The sequence below is a fragment of the Phoca vitulina genome, unplaced genomic scaffold, assembly GCF_004348235.1.
Source record: "Phoca vitulina isolate PV1807 unplaced genomic scaffold, GSC_HSeal_1.0 scaffold1, whole genome shotgun sequence".
NCBI classification, from domain to species: Eukaryota; Metazoa; Chordata; class Mammalia; order Carnivora; family Phocidae; genus Phoca; species Phoca vitulina.
Window position 1 is genome coordinate 8712201 of NW_022589704.1, and position 25901 is coordinate 8738101.

Sequence of the window (25901 nt, forward strand, 5' to 3'; positions counted from 1 at the left end):
CAGAAAACCAGAGAGCTAGAAGGCTTCAAGCATCTTAGGCTGAGATTCCCACAAACCAACCCTGGTTGCAAGGTGAAGTCTCAGCTTTACAAGGAACAGATGAAACATTTAAGTCTCTGACATGGAAGGAACCAGGCACAGGCCCAGGACTTGAGGCCAGAAAACTCACAGGCACATAAATACGCTGAAGTCATCCTGTAGACTTGCTGACCCAGAGCATGTGATCGATAAAAACCAGGCCAGATCCAAAGCCCAGCCAGGCCTCAGTGGAACTCACCCCGCACACGGAAGCTTACCAACAGCCCAGCTGAGTCCTGGAGTGGCAGCTCCTACACACTGCCCCAGTCAATCCCAGGCCTGGGCGGCGGGTGCTGTCATTTGCTCCCTGTTGCTAAAGCATGTCCCATTGAGATGGCACTCGGGAAGTGACGACAGATTCCCAACACACCATGCAGTGACTGTCTATGTCCACCAATTACAGAAATAGGGATGCACAGGCTGGAGATGGAGGAAGGAGCATAGGCCTGGCGCTCTTCCCACCTCGGGGCTGTGTGAGTCTGACCACGCAGGGCAGGCAGTTTCCCAAACTACCGTGCAAAAGCAGAAATAGAGAATTCTGGGGAAAGGAGGTGGCAATTATCATGCCACCAGCCTCGCAAGAATGATGACTGACCCATTGCAAATACCTGCTGCGTAATTTTACAGATTTAGGTATAAGGCAGAATGGACAGAACTTCCTAACGGTCCCAAACCATGTGATTCATATTGTTTTCCTTACTGTATCAAATGCCCAAGATACTCAGACCTACATTTTGTGCTCATATGCAAAAGCTTTTCTTGGATTGGATTTTCTATAGAACCTTCTGTTCCCCCCACCCAACACCATTATTCATCACCATTAATTGATCATTGTTTTTTTATACTTTTTAAAAATGGCTTTATAGTTTTCCTCTTTTTTTTAGGTTGTTTAGAAATAAGCTTGTTAATATTATAAAATGGGAATGTACTGCACAATGTTGCACTGTCCGGTTATACTTAAAGACATTCATTAATAGAGAATCCATGAGGGACGCCTGCGTGGCTCAGTCGGTTAAGTGTCTGCGTTCAGCTCAGGTCATGATCTCAGGGTCCTGGGATCAAGCCCCGCATTGGGCTCCCTCCTCAGTAGGGAGTCTTCTTCTCCTCCCTCTGCCTCTCCCCTGGTTTGTGTTCTCTCTCTCACTTGCTCACTCCCTCTCAAATAAATAAAATCTTAAAAAAAAAAAAAAAAAAGAATCTTCAGGGTGCCTGGATGGCAACCAACTCTTGGTTTCAGCTTGGGTCGTGATCTTGGAGTCTTGAGGATGAGCTCCACTCAGTGTGGAGTCTGCTTGGAGCTTCTCTCTCCCTCTCCCTCTGCCCTTCCCAGCTGCACTCTCTCTTACTCTCTCTAATAAATAAATCTTAAAAAAAAAAATCTTCAACTGTGCTTATTACAGAAATGTTCTCTATTTCATGTGATCGAGAACAACTGACTGTTACCTTACTCTGGAAGGTCTTGGCTCCTCAGCCTTGGAAACAGCGAAGGACAGCCTGTCAGCAGCCATGGGAAGGGAGGTGCCCAAAGTGCGAACAGTCAGGCACCGCGGCGTCCGGAAGAACTGGGAGGAAGCCCATTACTGACTGACACGAGGTGCAGAGGACCTTCCTAAGTGGCAGCACTGCTGGAGTCTGATGCCCCTCCAGGCTCACTGCGGCTGAGCTCGAAACCGACCCCGCCATCCCTGCGAGCCACTCGGGGGGAGGCATGCTCTCAAGAGGGGGCTGGAGACCAAGAGCTCTTTGTGTGAGTGAGTTGCGTGCAGACTCTTGTGAGTATTTTAAGGCTTCGAGTCAAGGTATTTTCTTACGTGGCTTGGCAGAGTCCACATGTTCAAATGGGCCATGTACAGTTTGTTCTAAATTCTTCATTTGTAGACCTGGGACCACAAACTTTCCTGTATCATTATAATCACATCTAAAATCCATCCTAACTTATGATTCATATTCTGTACCTGGAAATAGTCCCTGCATTTAATATCGACATACAAAGCAATCCAGTGTTATAACTCAATACAGTCACAAAGATTAATGATCTTCTCTAATATAAACCATGATCCCAGCCAGAATCACCAAGCTCAGAATATTTATACACCATCAACAATAACTTATAAACACACACACACACACACACAGGTCTTACAGAACTGTGCTTCGGGAAATTCTCCATTTGTTGAGTGCCACTGGCACTTAAGATATTTTGCTAAGCTGCTGTTCCAGGTATTTTTGTTTGGAATAGCTATCACAGTGGGCACAGCTGTTTATTGGATGAGCAGAAAAAATATGCTTGTGGCAATCAGAAAGTTTCAAGGTCTTTCAAGTTATAGAAAAATGGACCTGAATACAACTGAGAAATGTGAACCCAAACCACAAGATATCACTTCACATCCACTAGGGACTACTATTAAAACAAAACAAAACCAAAAACAAGTATTGGCAAGGCTGTGGAGAGCTTATAACCCCTGCACACTGTTGATGGGAATGTAAAATGTAATCACCATGGAAAAGAGTATAAAGGTTCCTCAAAAAATTAAAACTAGAACTACCATATGATCCAGTAATCCACTTCTGGGTATATATCCAAAATAATTGAAAGCAGGATCTCAAAGAGATATTCGTACACCTATGTTCACAGCAGCACTATTCACAATAGCCAAGAGGTGGAAAAAACTCAAGTGTCCACTGATGGACAAATGGATAAACAAAATGTGGTAGACATATAATGGAATCTCCTTCAGCTTTAAAAAGGAAGGAAATTCTGTCACATGTCACAACATGGACAAACCTTGCTCCCTGTCCCCTCCAGCCTCCCTGAGCTAGAATGCAAGCGCCTGGAGGGGTGAGCTTTGGTTTGGTTCACTGTGTCCCCAGTGCCTAAAATGCATAACCTAAAACTGCTCAGGATGGGGACCACATTTGTTTCAGTTCCTAAGCATTGCATGGTTTCCTCTTTTTCTTCTTCCCAAGAAATGCACATTAAGGAGGGCACTTGATGGAATGAGCACTGGGTGTTATATGCAACTGATGAATCACTAAACTCTACCTCTGAAACTAATAATGTATCATATGTTAACTAAACTGAATTTAAATAAAAAATTAAATAAATAAATAAAATAAACAGAAATGTACTTATGTGGAAGATATTATGTCACAACCCATTTCCTAGGGAAGGTACACAGATTTAAAGATGACATTACTGGGACGCCTGGGTGGCTCAGTCAGTTGAGCACCTGACTCTTGATTTTGGCTCAGGTCATGGTCTCAGGGTCATGAGATAGAGCCCCATTGTCAGCGGGGAGTCTGCTTCTCTCCCTCTTCTTCTCCCTCTGCCCCTCCCCCTACTTGCATGCTCTCCCTCTCTCTAAAGTATATAAATAAATCTGAAAAAAAAGATGATATTACTAATTCACACAAAAACACCTGAGCATCTACAAGTCACACTGGGGGTGGCTGGGGGCAGCTGGCCGGCTCAGTCGGTGGAGCATGTGCCTCTTGATCTCAGAGTTGTGAGTTCCAGCCCCATGATGGGCATAGAGTTTACTTAAAAAAACAATCAATTAATTAATAAAATAAAATAAAAGTCACCCTGACCAGGTTCCCAGAAACAATTCCAATATTCTCTAATAACTGCATTTTTTACAAGTTGGGAGCATCTTGATTATTGACAGATATCAAAAAAAAAAGCAAAATGTTACCTGGATGATCAATGATCTGGAGTCCCTTAAAGAGCCACCTGCTGTTTTAGATAATGGCTTTCCTTTTATTTTGCATTCTTTTGAAAATGTTTTCAAGGTGTCTTCAAATTCAGCAAAATCTAAATACTATAAAAAAGAACATGAATGTATATACAATTCTCCTTTTTAACGTCAACAAAGCAACTGTCTGTGATGTAATTGTACCAGCTCGAAGTTACCACCTATTTATAATGGGGTTAACGAACTGTCATCTTTGGGAGAATTCAGGATCCAGCTTAGAATTTACTTACTCGACACACGTACCCAAAGCCTAGAAAGACAGTATCATAGAAAATGCTTATTTACAGAAAATAAATTTGCTTTCAGAAAGAAAATGTGAGCTGCATGATTCATGATCATTGTTAATAGAAGCAAAAGGATGTGTGCAGCATTCTGACAAAGGCAGAAGTGATCCCCAGAAGGCCTGACGGCTTTGGGTCTGGTAGGTCTCTGGGAATTTGCTCTGAAACTGGCCCTGGAAAGAGTGCCTGTCCTTAAGAACAGAAGACCAGCCGTTGAAAGACGGGCAACGTCATCACTAATCCTGGAGCATGGCACTCCTGCTCACCACCCATCCTGGCCCCTCTCCTGGCCTCCCCTACCATGTACTCTACTGCTGTTCTCCCCTCCTTCTCAGTTTGTGGCAGTCACGTCTTTTGGTTTCCACCTCCTGTGCGCGGGCTCTTTCCCCTTTGCTGGGACGGCTTTAAGAATGTATTCATGACCACACCAACGAATTCCAAAGCTGTGTTTCCAGGGCAGATGCCTTGCCCCATGGCCGTGGCTCACAGTGCCTGATGAACGGTTTAATCACAGACTAAAACAGGAGCAACAGTTTCTTGAGCATCAGCTATGTGCTTGCCCCATGCTAAAGGCAGTAGAGAATATAAAAAAGCCTAGGCTATGGGTCCTGTCCTTCAAAAACTTTCAGTGTAGGAAACCTAAATGTCCATTAACAACAAGTTAAGTAGATACAGTGGCTCAGTGAAATATTCTACAGCATAAAAAGTATGAGGCAGATCACAGGAAGATGTTCACGCCACATTACTGTTGATAGAGAAAAGCCAAGCTTCAGCACAATGTACATGGCATCATTCCATTTTGTAAAACAAACTATAGACATGTAAATATATTTTGAATATTCATATAAAAAAAGTCTGGAAAACTAGACTAACCCATTAACAGTGGTTCCTGCAGGAGTGGAGCGCAGGGAAAAGAACTTTTTGTACTTCCACATTGTTTGAATCTTTACTGTGAGCATATGTTACTATTATAATTTTCTTTAAAGAAATTTTTTTCAAGTGGCTTTAAGATTTCAATTTAGTTATGAAAACAAAAAACTCATATAATGGAAAACAGGTAATTCTAATGTAAGGATAGAAAACACATTATAAGGCACTGTAAAATTTGCTGCATTGTAAAATACAAGTTTTCAAGATCTCTTTCTGTGACCCGTGTTTTGTAAAACATACCTCTTTCACAAGTCCAAGTAATTCTGATTCATGAGCCAGAACATCCCCCATATTGAACGGTTACTGTTAATTCTCACAGCAAAAATCTCTACAAGGCAAAAATAGAAGATAAAAGCTTTCATTTCAACCATCTGTGAAATCATAAAAAGGTGGCTGTGGTGGGCAGAATAAGGCCCCCATCCTAACCCCCAGAACCTGTGAATATGCTAGGTTGCATGGCAAGAGGGAATTAAAGTTACACACGGAATCAAGGTTGCTAATCAGCTGACCTTAAAATAGGGAGAGTATATATGATTATAAGGTAGGCCCAGTGTAATCACAGGGATCCTTATAAGGAGGCAAGAGGGTCAATGTCAAGAGTGATGCATTGCTTGCCCTGAAGGTAGAGGAAGGGCCCCAAGCCAAGGAATGAGTGCAGGCAGCCTCTAGATGCTCAAAAAGGCAAGGAACAGATTCTCCTCTGGAGCCTTCAGGAATGAACAAGCCCTGTGAACACCTTGATTTTAGCTCAGTGAGACCCATTTTGGACTTCTGACCTCCAGAACTGTAAGATAATAAATCTGTGTTGTTTTCGGTCACCAATTTTATGGTAATTTATCATACGGAAATACAGAGGCTAATGTTCAAAGTAATTCCTTCTTCTACGACAACTACTAAAATGAATATGAACACGGCCTAGAAGGTGGTGTAAATGAGCAGCGAGGACTGCTTGTGAGACTGGGGAAGATTCTTCTTCTTATTTGGTACTCTAATGTGCCATAATGTGGTATGTGTAATTCAAACAGTCAAGACCACAAAGTGCATTTTAGAACAAAACAGAATTTGACAAGGTTCATTCATTTAAAGAAGGATATGCATTAATATTAATCTGATATAAATGAACACCAATTCCTCACTCTGCCTCCAAATAAAAACTAATCATTCACACAAAGATATGGGATACTACTTATCTGCAAGAAATCTTTAATGTTTCCTGAAGACCATTATCATTTAGCCTTATAGTAATGGGGGAGGAAGTGGAGTGCATTTACACAAATGTTAGCACAAGGTCATGCACCAGGGAATATATTAGGTCAGTCTTTGTTTTGTTTAGTTTAGAGAGAGAGAGCAAGCGGTGGGGGGTGGGGGGGGCAGAGGGAGAGAATCTTAAGCAGGCTCCATGCCCAGCATGGAGCCCAACATGGGGCTCGATCTCATGACCCTGAGATCATGACCTGAGCTGAAATCAAGAGTCGGACGCTTAACCAACTGAGCCACCCAAGCACCCCATGGTTAGGTTTTTAATTACATTTAAGGATGCACAATATCTATGTACATTTCCAAACATTTAAATAAGTAAAATATTGCAAACCTTTTAAAAACGTATTTTCTACTTTTTCTGTCCCCAGGTGTGCCCAAAGCAGCCACTCCCTGTGCCCCACTCCCAGGCTCTTCAGCCAGATGGACTGCCCATAACCCCAGGGGAATGAAAAAAGTCTGGGCACTAATACTGACTGCGCCATTCACTGGCACCTGATCTGGGGCAAATCACTGAAACTTGGAGCCTCTTTCATCTACAAAGGAGAGTGGAGAATTGATCAGATCTCTTCTAGTTCTAGGAACACATGATTCTGTAACATTACATTTTGATCTGCCCATTACAGTGCATTTGATTTCAATTATTTGAGCACAAGTCAGGAAGATTAAATGTAGTAATGTCCCCCTTTTCATTCTCTTGTCTGTCTCACCATCATCTTGTGGCTTCATCTCTCCCGAGGTACGGTGACACAATCTCCCATCCCCTTTCTCTCTCCACTTCAATTTCTATCCTATTAACAAGTGATCTTGCCCTTCCTGCTTAGGACCCTCCTGTGGTTCCACCATCCTCCAGACGAAGGCCACACCGCTTAGGCCCAACTCTCAAAGGCTACACAACGTGGCCTCCCACACTCTCTCCTTTGTTCTGTTAACTTGACCCACAATGGCCACTGTGGGGCCGCACCACCAGAAGCCCACGTCACATGCCTGCCCTCTCTTGAGGACTTTGCACTTACTGCAGACACCCTCCAGACGTCCCCGTCTCCTTCAGGTCGCTTAAGTGTCACCCCTTCAGAGAGACTTGCCCTGACTACCCTTTGTATGGGGTCAGCCCCATCACTGCTTAGTCTTTTGTCCTGTTTTATTTTTCTCAAAAGCACTAACCACTACCTGACTTGCACATCCCCCCTGTAAACAGGAGAACACCTGTCCCCTGGCAGCCCCAGTGCCTAGGCCAGGGCCCCGGCATGCTGGAGTTGCTCAAAAAGGAATGGTAGTAATTTCAGGTATGAGGAAAATAAAGCAAGGAAGGGGACAGAGCTTGGAGCAGAGGGGTCTAGGGTTATTTTAGATAGTGGGGGCAGAGAAGGCCTCCCTGGGAACATGTGGGCAGACATGTGAGGACGTGGGTACCTCCGGATCTGGGGGGGAGGGATTTGCAGGTGCAGGGGCTGTGGAGTGCGGAGAGTGGTGAGAGAAGCCAAGCCAAGCAGACACTGGAGGCCGTGAGGTGCAGGGCCACGTCAAACAGCCTTGTGTAAGCTAGCGGCCTGTGTGTACTGGGAAGCCCGGACAGGCTGTCAGGGGACTGCCACCACCCGATTTACAGTTCCTAACAGCGGGGTCTGCTGTGTGGGGGAGAAACTGAGGGGACGGAGCGGTAAGGAGGCCACGGCAAAGCCCGAGCTGCTGACGAGGGAAGTCTGGATGGGGAACAGGAAGCTTGTGAAGGGTTCGGCTTCCACATGTGAAAAGGAGAGGCGGCATGACCCACTGACGGACTGGAGGTGGGATGTGAGGGGAGAAGTGAAGGGCGACGCTGGGGCCTAGGCAGATGCCATTTGCTGAGGTGGGGGAATCTGGGGGCGCTGTCTGAGAGGCCAGCTCAAGAGTGCCATTCCAGCCATAAGTGTCACAGGCCCACGAGGCATCCGAGCGAGTGGGGTGCTGAGAAGGTCTGGTGCATGTGAGTCCGGAGTAAAGGGAAAGGCGATTTTCTGTTTCAACATTCCTTTGGCTATCTGGGGTCTTTTCTGGTTCCATATAAATTTTAGGATTATTTGTTCCAGCTCTGTGAAAAAAGTTGATGGTATTTTGATAGGGATTGCACTGAATGTAGAGATTGCTCTAGGTAGCGCTGACATCTTCACAATATTTGTTCTTCCAATCCATGAGCATGGAACGTTTTTCTATTTCTTTGTGTCTTCCTCAATTTCTTTCATGAGTGTTCTATAGTTTTCCAAGTACAGATCCTTTGCCCCTTTGGTTAGGTTTATTCATAGGTATTTTAGGGGTTTTGGTGCAATTGTAAATGGAATCGACTCCTTAATTTCTCTTTCTTCTGTCTCATTGTTAGTGTATGAAATGCAACTGATTTCTGTGCATTAATTTTTATATCCTGCCACTTTGCTGAATTCCTGTATGAGTTCTAGCAATTTTGGGGTGGAGTCTTGGGTTTTCCACATAGAGTATCATGTCATCTGAGAAGAGTGAGAGTTTGACTACTTCTTTGCTGATTCGAATGCCTTTTCTTTCTTTTTGTTGTCTGATTGCTGAGGCTAGGACTTCTAGTACTATGTTGAACAACAGTGGTGATAGTGGACATCCCTGCCGTGTTCCTGATCTTAGGAGGAAAGCTCCCAGTTTTTCCCCATTGAAAATGATATCCGTTAATGTTGAAAAAGAAAAGCAAAGCTGGTGGCATCACAATTCCAGACTTCAAGCTCTATTACAAAGCTGTAATCATCAAGACAGTACAGTACTGGCACAAAAACAGACACATAGATCAATGGAACAGAATAGAGAGCCCAGAAATGGACCCTCAACTCTATGGTCAACTCATCTTCGACAAAGCAGGAAAGGATGTCCAATGGAAAAAAGATAGTCTCTTCAACAAATGGTGTTGGGAAAACTGGACAGCCACATGCAGAAGAATGAAACTGGATCATTTTCTTACACCACACACAAAAGTAGACTCAAAATGGATGAAAGACCTAAATGTGGGACAGGAATCCATCAAAATCCTAGAGGAGAACAGGCAGCACCCTCTGTGACCTCGGCTGCAGCAACTTCTTGCTCGACAGGTCTCCAAAGGCAAGGGAAGCAAAGGCAAAAATGAACTATTGGGATAAAAAGCTTTTGCACAGCAAAGCAAACAGTCGACAAAACCAAAAGACAACCAACAGAATGGGAGAAGATATTTGCAAATGTCTTATGAGATAAAGGGCTAGTATCCAAAATCTTATAGATAAGTTATAAGAACTTATCAAACTCAACACCCAAAGAACAAATAATCCAATCAAGAAACGGTCAGAAGACATGAACAGACATTTCTCCAAAGAAAACATACAAAAGGCCAACAGACACATGAAAAAATGCTCAACATCACTCGGCATCAGGGAAATCCAAATCAAAACCTCAATGAGATACCACCTCACACCAGTCACAATGGCTAAAATGAACAAGTCAGGAAACGATAGATGTTGGCGAAGATGAGGAGAAAGGGGAACCCTCCTCCACTCTTGGTGGGAATGCAAGCTGGTGCAGCCACTCTGGAAAACAGTATGGAGGTTCCTCAAAAAGTTGAAAATAGAGCTACCGTACGACCCAGCAATTGCACTACTAGGTATTTACCCGAAAGATACGAATGTAGTGATCCGAAGGGGCACCTGCACCCCAATGTTTATAGCAGCAATGTCCACAATAGCCAAACTATGAAAAGAGCCCGGATGTCCACTGACAGATGAATGGCAGATAAAGAAGATGTGGTATATTATATACAATGGAACACTACTCAGCCACTAAAAAAATGAAATCTTGCCACTTGCAACGACGTGGATGGAACTAGAGGATATTACGCTAAGTGAAATAAGTCAATCAGATAAAAACAATTATCATATGATCTCACTCATATGTGGAACTTAAGAAACAAAACAGAGGAGCATAAGGGAAGGGAGGGAAAAATAAAACAAGACGAAATCAGAGAGGGAGACAAACCATAAGAAGCTCTTTTTTTTTTTAAGATTTTATCTATTTATTTGACAGAGAGAGAGAGACAGCAAGAGAGGGAACACAAGCAGGGGGAGTGGGAGAGGGAGAAGCAGGCTTCCTGCCGAGCAGGGAGCCCGATGTGGGGCTCGATCCCAGGACCCTGGGACCATGACCTAAGCTGAAGGCAGACACTTAACTGACAGAGCCACCCAGGCGCCCCAAGAGGCTCTTAATCATAGGAAACAAACTGACGGTTGCTGGAGGGGAGAGAGGTGGGGGGATGGGGTAACTGGGTGATGGACATTAAGGAAGGCACGTAATGTAATGAGCACTGGGTGTTATATAAGACAGATGAATCACTGAACTCTACCTGTGAAACTAATAATACATTATATGTTAATTAACTGAATTTAAATTTTAAAAAAAGGAAGGTGGGAGCTGGATGTAATGTAAGCATTTGGAAACTGTCAGCATAAAGATAGCATTTCAGGAGACAAGGATCCCAAACAGACCAGGACTCCTAGGGAGAAGGCGCAGCAGAGCAGAGCTCAGGCCTGTGCCTGAACCCTGGAGCACTCGGGGACCGAGGGCTCAGGGAGAAGAGAAGCAGCCAGCGAGAGATGAAGCCAAGAGCAGTGACTTATCGGTGGGACACAACCAGGAGACTGTGGAACCTGGAAGCCAAGGAAGGTGTTCCTCACATCAACTGTGACTACACATGGTTGAGTAAAATGTGGGCAGAAGACTTGAGCCCTGGATTTGGCAACAGGGAGTTTGACAGTGACGTGGACAAGAGCAGTGAAGAGAGGCACCTGACTGGAAAGGGTTAAAGAGAGGAAGAGAAGTCACAAAGGAGGGACAGGGAGATCTGTCACAAAAAGGGGAGGAGAGATCGAGTGGTGGCTAGAAAGATATGGGAGGTTTTTTAAGGAGGAAGATATTATAAACAGTAGGTTTGTTAAGTCGATGGGAAGGACCCAGTTAGAGAAGGACAAATTGAGGCAGAAGAGAGGAGATGGTCAAAGAAGCAAGGTCCCTGCCGCATCCAGTGTCCAGCTGGAGGGCCTGGCCCTAGATAGGGTGGGGACAGTCCATCCCCTGTCACGGAGGGAGGGCAGAGGAGATGGGTCAGTACCATCTCCTGGAATCTGTCCAAAGAAACGGACAGATTCAGCGATGAGTAGAACAAGAAACAAGGTCATCAGCAGTAAGAGGCGTGTTGATAGCTGGAAGAGAAGAGAAGGTGGGAACCAAGCTGACTAAGGACCAGGGCAGGATTTCCAATATCGAGAGTCTGCTTAAGATACATGGATTCAAATCCAAAATGGAACCAGTCTGCATAATTCTGCAGTTTCTCCAGCCACTTCCAGCTGTCAGAGTTAGGTTAGCCAAGGTGAGGTTTTTCCAGAAGACAGGGGAAAGAGAAAACAAGTATAACAGTGATGGAGCAGCGGGGCCGAAGGAAGGGAGGTGCATGGGGGGTTCTAGGGCAGTGAAAAAGCAACAGGCTCAAACACCTGCTTAACGAGGCATGGCACCTAAGATCTGCTTCTGAGGCACATTGATGGGAGCTTGAAAAAGTGTGGTCAGAGCAGAATGGGTGCTTGATTTTAGAGATGATGCAGCAGTAAAACTTTCATGACCATGGGAGTGGTGGCTAAAGAGAATGGACAAAAGAGCTGCCTAAAAGATGAAACCGGAGCGAGCAGCCAGGATGGTAACATGTCCAGAACTGAAGCAGAGGAGGTGGAGGGGCAGACAGGGAGCCAGGCGCTACAGCCTTCACGGGGTAACAGCTGCACCCCTGCTAGGTGACAGCCTCAAGGAGGGGTGGCGAGTGGTAAAGCCCAGAGCATGCACTTCAAAAGAGGTGCGGGTTCTGAAGCAGGGAGGCAGTGGTCTAGAAGTAGCGGGGAGGACAGGACGCCTACCCTTCCTGGCACCTGCAGTCCTGCCAGATACACAAGGAGGAGAAAGACCGCCTACTGTTGGGGACCACCATCTCTGCAGCCCTTCTCTGGACCCACAGCACCCCTGCCCCTCTCCCCCTTCCCCACATCAGGCCCACCAGTGGTAAACCCTGGGCATTCCCCAGTACCACATGCTCTTTCACAACTCCAAAACTTCTGTTTGATATACTCGCCCCCATCACAAACTTGACACATCATGCTAACTTAACCCTGAACTGACCTCCTTCAGGAGGTCTCCCAGGAACCCCTCCCCTTCCTTCCCTATCAAGGCTATTCTCCCTCCTCTGGGGTACCTCTGAACTCTACATTTACTTCTACTGCTACACTTATTACCCTGTTTACAAAGGCAGTGAGGTGGATTTAAATGTGATCCCTCCAGGGGCACCTGGGTGGCTCAGTTGGTTAAGCATCCAACTCTTCATTTCGACTCAGGTCATGATCTCAAGGTCGTGAAATAGAGTCCCGTGTCTGGCTCCACGCTGGGTGTGGAGCCTGCTTAAGATTCTGTCTCTCCCTCTCCCTCTGCTTCTCCCCAAGCCCCCCACCACTCACGCACTCTCTCTCTCAAATAAATAAAAATAAACAAATAAATTTGATCCCTCCAGAACCTAACAGAGTCTGCTAGGCATGATAGACACCCAAGATATTTACAAATAAATGAAGTCCAAGCAGAGAGAACAGCATTTTTTTTGAAGGTCCTAGAACAAGAAAACTTTGTTGTTTTTGAGAACTCAAGCTCCTTCCTACCTCAGGGCCTTTGCACATACTCTTCTCTCTGCTTGCAACATTTTCCTCCTCTTTCTTCACCTGGCTAACCTCTGCGCTTAATAAACATCACTTCCTCGGAGAAGTTCTTCAAGACCATCATTTGAATAAGATTCTACTGTGATGGTCTCTCCGTGAATGTGAGCCACTGTTGGGTATTCTATTACTCTGACATACTTAGAATTTTCTCTAAACCTTTGTATCATAAAAGTTCATTTATTAAGAATTTTTGTATGCCAGGCAATGTGCAAAATGCTTCACATTTAATTTTCACAATACACCTGAGAGATGAATATTATTTACATTCTTTTACAGATGAGGCAACTGAGGCTCAAGAAGCCTGAGGTGCTCCCAATAATCCAGCCAGTAAATGACAAAAGTCAGAATTTAAATCCAGACCGACATGAACCACTACGCAGCATTACCCCAAATGCTGGGACCACCTCAATCAGAATCAGCTTGTGCAAATGAAATTCCTAGAACCACCCTGATCCTACTCAACACCGCGGCAGGCACGATGCCCAGAAATTGCTTTAAACAAGCTCTCTTTTATGCACACTCAAGTTTGAGAACCACTGCTCTACTTTATGCAAAAACTAGAGAAAACTTCTTCAGCCACTCTTGGGGGTTGCCGTGTGGCGGCTTCTTATTTTCTATATAAAGGGCTTTAGGACCTACAAGCTGGCTAAGGGGAAGGCTATGGGATTTGTCTGGAAGACGAATTTGCATGGCTGGGATCCTAGTTTTGCTTAGACTGGATTAAGTCTGGGGAGGTTAGCTGATGCAGATAACCGAGGGGCTGTATCTAAAAGCCCCAGGCTACCCGCTCACGCCGTCACTACCCAGCTGGACGACTTGCGCCCCCCTCCAAGTCTGGCCCACTGAGGCCCAGATCAGGCCCAGATCAGGGACTCCTTGCGGGAAGCAGCTGGGCCCGTCCTCGGTTTGCCCAGGAGGCCGCCTCGGGCCCACGCCAGAGTAACAGCCCAGGGCGGCAGACCAGAAGTGGGGGCGTTCGGCAGCGGCTGCCAAGCTGGCTTTTCTCCGGGGCGAGGGCTCCACACATCTTGGGCCCTCGGGCCCCACCACAGCCCCTTCCCGCCCGCGGGGTGCGGGTGCCGGGGCAGCCCGGCCGCGTCGGAGGACACGCTTACCTGCTGCACCGCCGCGGGCACCCTCCCTAAACCGGCTCGGCCGCCACTGATCCAGCTGTCGCCCCGGCAACCGCCGCCGCCAGCCCAGCGTCACGTGGGGGCGGCGCAGCCAATCACGGGACGCGCCGGCGCGGAGCATCCTGGGAGGAAGGGCGGGCTCTTTGGGAGCAGGAGCTGCGAGGCTTCCTGGCGGCGGAAGTGGAGCGAAGGTTTGCCTTGCAATGGGTTCTGCGGGTTGCATCCTGCGGGGAGCCTTCCCGGTCTTCCTCTCCACGACTTCCCACTCGTTCATTCCACAGACATTGCGCCCGGCGCTGTGCCCGGCTCTGGGGATGAGCCGGCCGGGCGCAACACCTAACCTCAAGGAGCTCGTTCTATCCCAGGGAAAGCAAAAGCAGCAAGAGATTACAGTATAGGGTGGTCGTCCTGGGAAAACACGTAGGCGTTGTTATTCTCGCTTTACAGGAGCGACCCAGAGCTACCTTAGAACCAACAATGTCGCCCAGTTCAGACTTCCACCCCACTGCAGCAGTTTCCCGGAATTTTAGAGAAACGCGCCCCCCACCCCGTGAAATTTGGCTTTTCAAATAAAACAGGACCACAGATCCTCCCTCTCCTTGTACATGGTGCTTTGGAGCTTAAATTAAACAGCACTGAAAGAGCACCTGCCAGTCCCCAACTCAGCTAGAGGTTGGGAGGTGGCTAGAGACAGTACCTTCCTTCCAGGCACTGAGGCTCTGTAGTGGGAGTCTCTGTGTTTCCACTTCATGCTTCCAAAAAGGTGACCAAGGCCAGAGTCAGGGAAGAGAGTATGGAGAAAGCAGGTGAGCTTTACTTTGAAGAAGCCCTAAGATGGTCTGTGGCCACCATCTCTCCGGCCCCCAGCCCTGCCAGTTCTCTTCTGGGACTTGAGATTATCTTCCAACAAAAGTTGTATTTATCAGGAAGAGAAATCCTGTCTTTGGGATATGTATTGAAGATAGATCTCCCTGTTCCCAATAATAAGTTAACGTTTGTCACCTCACTGTGTGCCAAAGGTTGCCAGACAAAATAGAACACTTAAATTTGAATTTCAGATAAGTTTTTAATAATAAGTATATTCCAAATCCAAATATTGCCTTATTTTATGCCACATACAGGACATTATATTGTCCTGTATTTTTACTGGCTGAATATGGCAACCATGTGTGTGCCCAGCACTGTGCTAAGTGATTACATAGATTATTTAATTCACATCACATTGATGAGCTGGATATTATTTTCAGCATTTTATAGATTAACAGTGTTGTACTTGACCTGAGGTAATGTACATGATGATGTCTGATCTGGGGTGCTCTCCCTATTGCCATAACCTGAATAAAAATCAGTCTCCTTACTTGTCCTGGTTTGGTCTTTGACAAGATAAATAACATGAGGTACAGAGAAGTTAAGAACTCAGAGTTCACATAGCTGGGGAGTGGTGGTGGCACCAGGATTGAATCTAGGTCCTCGTGCCTTTGAACCCTGGGCTCTTAGCTACAATAAAAACCACTCCTGGGGCACCTGGGTGGAGAGGTTGATTAAGTGTCTGCCTTCAGCTCAGGTCGTGAGATTGAGCCCCACGTCAGGTTCTGCGCTCAGCACGGTGTCTGCTTGAGATTCTCCCTCTCCCTCTGTCCCTCCCACTCATTCTCTCTCTCTCTCTTAAAAACAAAACAAAACACCGCTCCTGCTTTGCTTTGTCTTCTGAGTGCATTTGCCTGACTGCCAGGATTATGGTCATTGTGGTGGCTATTATCTTTTTCTGCCCATCACCTCTCTCCCTCCTGGTAACACACCTGACCACAGGGATGGGCACACAGCCCAGAATGGACTAATCTTACCCTAGCCCTCTGGCCACAGTGATGGCCCAGGATGAGTATGTGATTCAAGCTGAGCCAATGAGAGTCTTACCTTGGGATTTTTCTGTTGAAGTATGTTCAGATCATTGTAAAATGAGACTCCAGGGCAGCCTGGTAACCATGTCCTTTATCACATAAAAAAGCCTGAGAAAATGAAGCTGTCACCCAGAGGGATGCAAAGAAAGCATGTTGGGGGCATCAAATCCCTGGGCGGGGACTCTGAGTTCCGTGGAGCTGCTCTCATTCCTGCAGCTGCTCTGTCCTTTGTGTAAGCCACACCCCCCTCCCCAGCATCCCTCCCATTGACCATCTTTTTTATTGAAATGGATTCAAGTTGGGTTTCTGTCTCTTCCAACCCAAAGAATCCTATTGCAGACATAGTTTCTATATATGTCATACCAACTAAAAGTGGCTTCAACAACGGGGTTTATTATTAATTAAAAAATGTTACATTAATTTTTCTTATAATAAATCCAGAGATAACTTCTTATGGGTACGTCAAGTTGTCAAAGACCTAGGTTGGTTTTGCACTTGTAACATCTTTGTGATTATGGATGATACTGGAACAAGTAGCTATAACTTGATAAAGTTAGTAAATAAACTGCTATCTTTTAGTTATGGTTTAAGAATTCCTCCAAATCCTTGAACATATGTGTGATGCAAGCATTAAATTGGAAAATAATCTCTAAATCAAACTCAGTATATTTAACCCATTTGATATGTCCTGGTGTAGGGACAAAGAATACTTTCGTCACAAAGCAAACTGCTTCCGTCCGAAGCTTCATCTGGGCTCTGCTCTGTACATCCATAAGCTCCCAGCAGTACACTGACCCAACCGCCTCTCCCTCCCAGTTCGTAGGCTTACCAAAGCACCCCGTTGGTTTTTGCTTGACAAAGTGCCAATGGACCCAAAATGACTTTCTAAAATGTTTAAGTATGAAAATTTTAAACATTTGCAAAAGTAATTCATTTAATAAATCCCCGTAAACCCATCACTCAGATTCTAGGATTATCAAAATCTTGCTGCTGGGAAAAACTCAACCCCAAATTCAATTCTTGAAATATACACAGTACTTCCAGGAATCTAACCAGGCTTTCCCTGGAAATAAAAGGGACTGGCTGAGTTCTGCATTCAAGGGACAAATCTGAATCTTATGCAGTCGACAGCCTTCTATGGGCCTCAGCCCTTGAGCACCTTGCGGGTGGGAGGCCATGCATCTCTGTGGCATGCTTTATAGTTCTTTTTGTTTTTTTTCAGTTTTAAACATTTTAATTTTTTATTGATTTATAATTGATATACTAGATAGTGATTCGATATTTTTATACACTATAAAATGCTCACCACAATAGTTCTAGTTACCATCTGTCCTCATACAAAATTACTACAATATTTAAAAAAATTTTTTTAAAGTAATCTCTACACCCAACATGGGACTCAAACTCACGACCCTGAAGTCAAGAGTCGCATGCTGTATTGACTAAGCCAGCCAGGTGCCCTAAAGTTACTACAATATTATTGACTATATTCTCTATGCTGTAAATGACATCCCTCTTACTTAATTTATAACTGGAACTTTGTAGCTCTTAATCCCTTTCACCTGTTTGGCCCACCCCCCCACCCCCATCCCCTTGGGCCACCACCAGTTCGTTCTCTGTATCTATGAGTCTGTTTCTGTTTTGTTCTGTTTCTTCATTTGTTTTGTTTTTTTAGACTCCACATAAAAGTGAAATCGTATGGTACTTGTCTTTCTCTGTCTGACTTATTTTGCATAATACCCTCCAGGTCCATCCATGTTGTCGCGAATGGCAAGATTTCATTCTTTTTTATGGCTGAGTAATATTCCATTGTGTATACATACACACATACACACCACCTCTTTATCCTTTCATCTATCGATGAAAACTTAGCTTGCTTCTATATCTTGGCTATTGTAAATAATGCTGCAATACACATAGTGGTGCATGTATCTTTTCAAATCAGTGTTTTCATTTTCTTCAGACAAATACCCAGAAGTAGAATTGCTGGGTCATATGATAGTTCTATTTTCAATTTTTTGAGGAACCTCCAACGTACAGTTTTCCATGGTGGCTGCACTAACTTACATTCCCACCAACAGTGCACTTGGGTTTCCTTTTCTCCCTGCCAACACTTGTTATTTCTTGTCTTTTTGATAATAACCATTCTGACATATGAGGTGATAGCTCATTGTGGTTTTGATTTGCATTTCCCTGATGATGAGTGATGTTGAGCATCTTTTGCTGTGCCTGTTGACTATCTGGATGTCTTCTTTGGAAAAATGCCTATTCAGGTACTCTGCCCATTTTTTAAAGGATTTTATTTATTTATTTGAGAGAGAGAGAGAGTATGAGTTGGGGGGTTGGGGGCAGAGGGAGATGGAGAGAGAGAATCTCAAGCAGACACCGTGCTGAGCGCAGAGCCAGATGCAGGCATGATCTCACCACCCTGAGATCATGACCTGAGCTGAAATCAAGAGTCGGATACTTAACCAACTGAGCCACCCAGGCGCCCCTCTGCCCATTTTTTAATAGGATCGTCTGCCTTCTTATTATTGAATTGTAAGAGTTCTTATATATTTTGGATATCCACCCCTTGGCAAGTTTGTAAGTATCTTCTCCCATTCCGTAGGTTGCCTTTTTGTTTTGTTAATGGTTTCCTTTGCTGTGCAGAAGATTTTTCGTTTGACATTTTCCCATCTATTTATTTTTGCTTTTGTTGCCCTTGCCTGGAGAAACTGATCCGAAAGTGAACACAGCTCTGAATGAAGTCATCCTTGCAGCTGTAGCAGGCAACTGCCTGGCCACTGTCTCTACTGAGGGGCAAAGCGCCGAGACCACACACAGAGAACAGTGTGAAAACCCCGCAAAAGAATGAGTGGGATGAGAGGGTGAAGCCCTTAAGTGGGTGTTGACCCACCCAGACAGAGCTGGTGGCCAGCTGCGCTGAGCTGATCTCGAAGCTCCTACAGGGGGAGTTCAGGCCAGGAGCGTGTCTCTGAGCGAGCCCAGGGCCTGGATCTAATCAGCAGGTTGGAAGAGGAACATACTGAAATGCCAGGCACAAATCAAAAGAGGGACTGCTGCAAGAAGCTGCCTAGACACACACACACACACACACACACACACACACACACACACACACACGACATCCTTCCAGGAAAGTTGGGTTTTGGTCACTGTCCAAATCTCATCATGTATGGGGGATTCAGATCCATCTGACTTCCTAGCTCAGAGTCCATGCAGAGGTGGAGGGACTGGATTTTGGTCTCCCAAGGGCTGCTTGATTTCGTGGAAAGAGAGCATATCCAGGTGGGAATACACATCCCCCAAGGGAGCTGTCATTGGGCAGGAAAGTAAGGAAGGCCTGAAACTGGGGGAGGCCAGAGTTTTGGAATCCATCTTGGCCTCGAGTGCCATCCTTCCTTGCCCTATCCTGGAGATGGGAGTCACATCACAGCCCCCAATTGTTCTGTGGCCTGGATAAAGTTGGCAAAAAGACCCAGGCGCTCTCTCTCTTTTTTTTTTGAGTAGGTTCTGTACGCAATATGGGGCTTGAACTCACAATCCCAAGATCAAGAGTCAGGTGCTCTATCAACTGAGCCAGCCAGGTGCCCTATGGAACCAAGATCTTTCCAAAGCAAGTATATTTCTGCAAGGACAGGTGGGACTCTAAGGTTTTTAGTGAGGAATATTACTAGCTTCAAAGCAGGCTTAAAAATGCCCATTGCATGGCTGTGATGTGAGCCCAGAGTAGTGAATCCTAAAGTGGCCACATTTGAGTGGTTTCCTGGCGGGTGGACACATTCTGAGGACCAGCAAGACAAGGCACACACAGAATGCTTTTAGGGATGTGGCTGTCCCTGGCTTGTGGACGGGATGCTGCAGAAAGAATTCCTGAGTCACTAAGCAGGTCCTGGCCTCATGTTGTCTTAGCCTAAGCACCCTGTGATTGTTGCTCTCCCAGTGAGACCTCCAGCAGACTAGAAAGGAGTATGAGACCGCCATAACTGGGTTACTAAATAAATAGTTGATTCATCTTAATAAAAAGAATAATTCCTGATGATGGAACGTGCACATAGTAACATTAAATCTCCCTTTTTACCCTTCTTCTCATCATTAGTGAGTGTCCATGAGGTCAAGAGCAGGATGTAGAACTTCTTTCCGGCCCCGGGATGAAGCCTAACAGACATGGGAAGCCAAAAGTGAAACCATGGGCGGCGAGGGGAGAATCTGGAAGGACTGGCCACTGGCTTTCCCAGTGTGGTCCCCAGGGTGGCCTCAGCAGCGTCACCTGGGAACTTGTTAAAAATGCACATTCTCAGGCCCCACCCAGACCCGCTGAATCAGCTGCGGGGGGCGGGCGCGGGCCCTACCATGCCGCAGGCTGGGGTGGGCGCCCCGAGGGGGGCCGGCGGGGAGCGCAGGGCTGGGGAAGAGCGCCCAAGGCCGACCCCGCGCCCAGAGCGGGGCAGGGGGAAGGGCGCGGAGGGGGTGGGGAGCGGCTGCGAGGCGGCTGGCCCGGGGCCCCCTCCCGCCCCCAGCCCGCTCAGGGAAGGATGGGGTCAGCCGCGGCTCCTGGGCAGAGCGGGCGCGGAGCAGCCGTCCCCCACCCCCCGGACCTGGGCGGGGGCCTGGCGGAAAGCTGGCTCCTGCCGGGCAGCAGGCGCCCCCCGCCCTCGGGCGGTCACTTCCAGGAACCCGGACTCCGGCTGTGCCAGCGCGGCTGGCAGAGCGGCGGAGGTTCCCAGAAATCGCGCCGCCCGGGGCACCGCCGCCTTCCTCCCATCACCGGCCCGGGCCACCGTCCGGACTCCGGGCCCCGGCCCCCAGCCCCCGGCCCGGGCAGAAGTGGGGCAAAGCCTGGAAGTGTCCCGGCCCAGCTCCCCGGTCACCGCAAGCTCGCTCCCTCTCCCTCCTGCCTCGACTCCCTACAAAGTCGGACCGGGACTCCTCCAAGCCCAGGCACAGGAACCCCTCTCAAAACAGCTTAGGGAAGGGGCGCCTGGCTGGCTCAGTCGGTAAAGCATGCGACTCTTGGGTCCTGAGTTTGAGCCCCAGGTTGGGTGTTGAGCTAACTTAAAAAAAAAAAAAAAAAGTAAATAAGTAAAATATTAAAACCAACAGCTTAAGCCAAAGGGCCTTTGTTGGCTCGCATCACGGGTAAGTCGGGAGGAGCCGGCCTCGCGGGAAGCTGGAAGGAGGACTCCAGCAAGGACTACCTTGAGCTCTGCCCTTGTCGCTCCTCTCTGGGCTCTGCCTTTGGCTCTGTGTGGGAGCCCCTGGCAGTCAGTTCTCTCTGTGGCTAGGCCTGAAACGGTGGCCTGCACAGAGCTAAACCCCAGGGGCAGGGTTCTCCCTGGAGTCTGGGGGCCCTGAGTATCTGATTCCAGTCCTCCCAGCGTGGCTCACGCTGCCCTTGGCTTTCTAAAATACCTCTGCGTGTATAGGGTAAAGGCTCCTTGTTTGCTGAGCATGTTCACTTTGATCACTTTACTTGCAAGGAGAGTCTGGGCTCACACAGGCTTCCTGGGCAGTGGTGGCTGAATCCCAGCCCTCTGGGGCCTGCCCAGGAGGGGGAACTCTCCAGCAAGGAGGAGAAGTGAAGGGGCACAGACAGACACACGCCCCAGCTTCCAGCTCTGTGACCCCCTCCTCCTTCTTACTGCAAGTCAGGGAAGTGGCTTGGTTCTCTGACTCCAGGCCTGGACCAGGTCTAGGAGGGCCTGCCAAGATGCCCGACGGGGGTGGGGGGTAGGGGGTGGGGGGTGGGGGGGTGGGTGTCAAAGTAGGCAGAGATTTGGAATATTGTGCAGTGTAGCAGCATCTCATCTGGGCTCAGAAGTTTCTGGTAAAGAGAGTTAACTCACCCCTTCCCCTGTGTATTTGCAGCCCCTAGGGGCCAATAAGCTGCCCAGGAAAATGATATGAACCTTGTCCATCCCTTGGGCTCAGGCAAATATGGCCCACCCGAGGGCACAGGGCAGAGCTGAAGAGGTAGCTCCAGGAAGCTGACCCCAGAGCATGGGGTGCAAACAGAAGGGGCAGCATTATCAAATACCGCAACAGCCTGAGGCCTGGACAGCTGCTCTCTGGGCCCCTCAGCATCCCAGCAGTCGAGACTAATACGTCAAGTTTGTGCTGTCCACTTTGCAGGTGACACTTGGCAGCCACCTTCCAGTCCCCCAGCTACAGGGTACAGCAGGCCCTGGCTCCGAGAGGCGCTTCTAACAGCAGAGGCCCAGAGTCTGGGAGCCAGACCTCTCTGGGACTGAGGAGCAGGGGCCCTGGAGTCAACGGGACCACATGAGACACACAGGCAGAGTGAGAGAAGTCCATGGGAGGGGGACCTCCTGCTGTCAAGGGACGCAGCCCCTCTGAACCCCCGGGTGGGTTGGGGAAGCATGAGTCACTTGGATCCAGCTGCTTCCTTACCCTGGGCCTATTGGCTGGTGGCAGGGAGGGGGAGAGGCTCTGAATTTGGAGGTTTCGTGACCGAGCTGTGAGTGGTGACTCCCACCCAACCACAGCCAGGCTGGGCAGATGACATGGTCCCGTTTGTATGGAGATGAAGGAAATTTCTTTCTCCAGATTTTCTGGTAGGCTGAACACTGGATTCGTTTGGAAGAAATACTTGGATAAGCCCTTCAGGGTGCCCTTGGGGTGAGGAGCAGACAGAGGCGCTCAGGGTTCTGCCTTCCTGGGAATCTGGGTGCTGGCCCCACCCAGGGCCTTCGCCTCTGAGCACTGAGGTGGGCGTGGGCTGTGCTGTTCTAGGGGGAGCTGCGGCTGACCTCAAGTGCCCTGGGAGACAAGGGGATTTGGAGCTGGGCAGGAAGGGAGCCAGCAGGGTGGGGTGCCGCTCTGGGAAAGGATGGTGGTGCTGGCTCCATCAGCCCGGCATTTGGGGGCCAGAAACATCTAATGGAGGCAAATGGAGTTAGGTTGTTTGTGGTGCAATGAGCAATATTGTGCCCCATGATCCTTCTCCCCTTTTTCCACAGTGATAAAAGCAAGCATTTTTAGCGGTGCTACTAGGTGTTTCAACTACGGCCAACAGGATTAGAGCAGAAATGATGCGGCCAACATCTGGGATGTGTCAGTCAGGGAAAACTGTGTCTTCTTTGTTTCCTTCTTCCTTTCTCCTTCCCGATGGCTGGAATGCAGAAGGATTGTTTGACGTGCAGGCATCCATGTGGGACCTTGGGGTGACCCTGGGAAAGGAATCCATGCATCGTAGCCATATTGGTTTGGTGGGGCCACCATAACAAATTATCACCAACTGGGCAGCTGAAAACAACAGAAACGTATTCTCTCTCTCTGAAGTGTATTCTCTCACAGTTCAGGAAGCCAGAAGTCTGAACTCAAGGCGTTGGCAGGGTTGGTTCCTTCTGGAAACTTTTTCCTAGCTTCCGGTGGTTGCCGGCCATCCTTGGCGTTGCTCAGCTTGCAGATGCATCCCTCGCTCCGTCTCCGCCTCCGTCATCACGTGCCTTTCCCTCTGCGTCTGTGTCTCTGTGTGCCCTCTTCTCTTCTTGTAAGGACACCATTGGGTTGAAGGCCTCCCCCTACTCCAGTCTGACCTCATCTTAACTAGTTACGTCTGCAAGGATCCTATTTCCAAATAAGATTACATTCTGAGGTCCTGGGGGGACATGAGTTTTGCGGGGGACACTACTCAGCCCAGTACACAGCACAACGAGAGAGAAGGACGACGGGGCCCTGACACTGAGGTGCCCCGGGCCAGCCATGCGCTAACTACCTACAGACGCGATGAGCAGAGGAAACAAGCATCTCTCCTGTCGAAGCAGCTGTCGCCTCGATTGTTCCGAGATCTGTGGTCAAACCTAATGGAGCGCCTCAGACCCCCTCGTGCCATCTGCACATTTCTCTGTGGGGGATTCAAGCGTGGGGCACTTGACGGGAAGCTGAGCTGTCTGCAGAGTTGGGCGCCGGCCGAGAAGCCCAGCGCGCCCGGGGGCTGGAGCCGGAGGCGGGCGAGCCGCTGACATGCCCCTGGGTGCTGCACCTGCCGAGCAGCGCCTCCCGCGCCGGGCGCTCTGCTGTGGGAGGACGGGCGAAGGAGTCCGACGTCCAGGGTGGGCCCAAGGGGTGGCGTCCGGGGAGGGGGTGTCCTGGCAGCTGGGAGCATCAGGAGGCTGGCACTGCTCAAGGACCTGGCTGCCCTGGAGGTGGGGGAGCTCTGGGGTCTCTTAGCTCTGTCTCTGCTGCCCCCCCACCCCAGTCCACATGGCCCCATGCTGTTCTTTGACCTCCTCTATGCATGATGCTGGGGGAGACCCAGATTCCAGGCCCCTGTCCTCATCCCAGGCTCTCAGGGGGCCAGGGGGCCGCAGAGTGTGCCCTGCCCGCCCAGTCACACAGACCAGCTTCCCACACAGCCGGCAGAGGGGGAGGGTGGCCCAGCTGACTGCTGGAACTGAGGCTCACCTTGACGTGATCGAGACCTGGGCTTGCACACGCAGTCGGGCTGGGCAAGGAGGCGCAGGATGAGCTGCGATGAATCGCCATCCTGTCCCGTACCTCCATTTCCCCCTTCAGCCTGCCTGGGAAGATCTCTCCCTGGAGGAACAACCAAAAGGCAGGGAAATAAGCATTTTTGCTTCCAAGAACAGCTGAGGAAGGAGGTGCAGGGGCAGCTCCTTCTCAGCCTTCTCCCTGGAGCTAGCCCAGAAGTGCCGATGGAGTGCTGGGGTCTGGGGAGTGGCCCTCCCTCTGGGAAGCTGGGGGTGCTGGCTGGCGCACCGCTGAAGCCAGGGGTACTCCTGGGTGCTGGTGCACTATGGCAGCCCAGCCCTGAAGTGGGCCTTGGCGTGGATCCCAAAGGCCCTCGAGTCTAAGCGGTCCAGGTCTTTGGAAGGCCAGGTCTCAGGCCAGGCCAGCTGTGCCTACACAACTTCCTAAGCAGGCCTCTTGCCATATCCACTTATAGCACCAGACCCAGAACACAGGTCTGGGGAGGAGCCAAGACAGAGTCAGTTTTCCCTCCTTGCCCCAACCCCCCGCCCTACCCCACCATCTTGGCCCCAAGAGCCCTCAGGACTCTGGTCTGTCCTGACTCACATTTTCTAGAATGATCTGTGTCATGGAAATGTGTGTGTACCCGTCTGGAGGTAAGTAACAGGGGCTGTAGACAGCCAGTGTTCTTTACTTGCACCTAGAAGTCTGGCTGGCTGTGGATCCTCTAACCAGGGGCTCCCAGGGCCAGGGGCACAGTGGAGCCCAAGCTCGGGGAGGAGCCCTCTCCTGGGAGGCCCCCAGCCCTCCATAGCCCCCGCTCACTGGCTCTGGGAAGCTGTGAGGGCCGCAGACGCCAGCCAGAAGAGCCCATTCATTTTCTCTGCCTGCTCAGCCTCACATGTCCTTATAGGGTAGAGGCTGCAGTTGACGCAGCCAGCGGAGGCCAGGCTGCTGGGAGGAGCAGACAGGAGGCCTCAGAGGGGCTCCCCGCTGAGGATGCCCGGCGGCCCTGGGTGGTGAGTCTCCATCTTCCCAGACTCCCTCTTGACTCACATGTTTTGTAATATCCTCCTTCCTGTCCTAAAATGAAATTTCCAGATAATATAACCTACTTACCCACATGATTTTAAAATAATCATTATCTTGCCCTAACTGTAATAAAAAGAAGAAATCAAAGGAAAGCCCTTTATAAAAAATAAATCTATTTCCATATGTAAGCACTTGGCCTGGCTACACCAGGAGACATTAAAGGAAGTCTGAAGCACGTAGCCTGAAGGCGGCCACTGCCACACGACGGGCCCAGGTGTGCAACTTGGTATCCCTGCTGGTGTGGCCATCTTTGACG

General features: G+C 48.6%; 1 protein-coding gene across 5 annotated transcripts in view; it reads right to left on the reverse strand.

Moving 5' to 3' along the window:
* Nucleotides 1-14268, reverse strand: part of ARMC9 (armadillo repeat containing 9) — a 149009-nt gene extending 134741 nt beyond the window's left edge. For all 5 annotated transcript variants that reach the window (XM_032400103.1, XM_032400093.1, XM_032400075.1 and 2 more), the window contains exons 1-3: nucleotides 14181-14268; nucleotides 5285-5372; nucleotides 3774-3899 (exon numbers count right to left, since the gene is read on the reverse strand). In XM_032400103.1, coding sequence (XP_032255994.1) covers nucleotides 3774-3899; nucleotides 5285-5335 — 177 coding nt within the window. In that variant the 5' untranslated portion in view covers nucleotides 5336-5372; nucleotides 14181-14268. The remainder of the gene's footprint in view (nucleotides 1-3773; nucleotides 3900-5284; nucleotides 5373-14180) is intronic.
* Between the last annotated feature and the right edge of the window lie 11633 nt (nucleotides 14269-25901).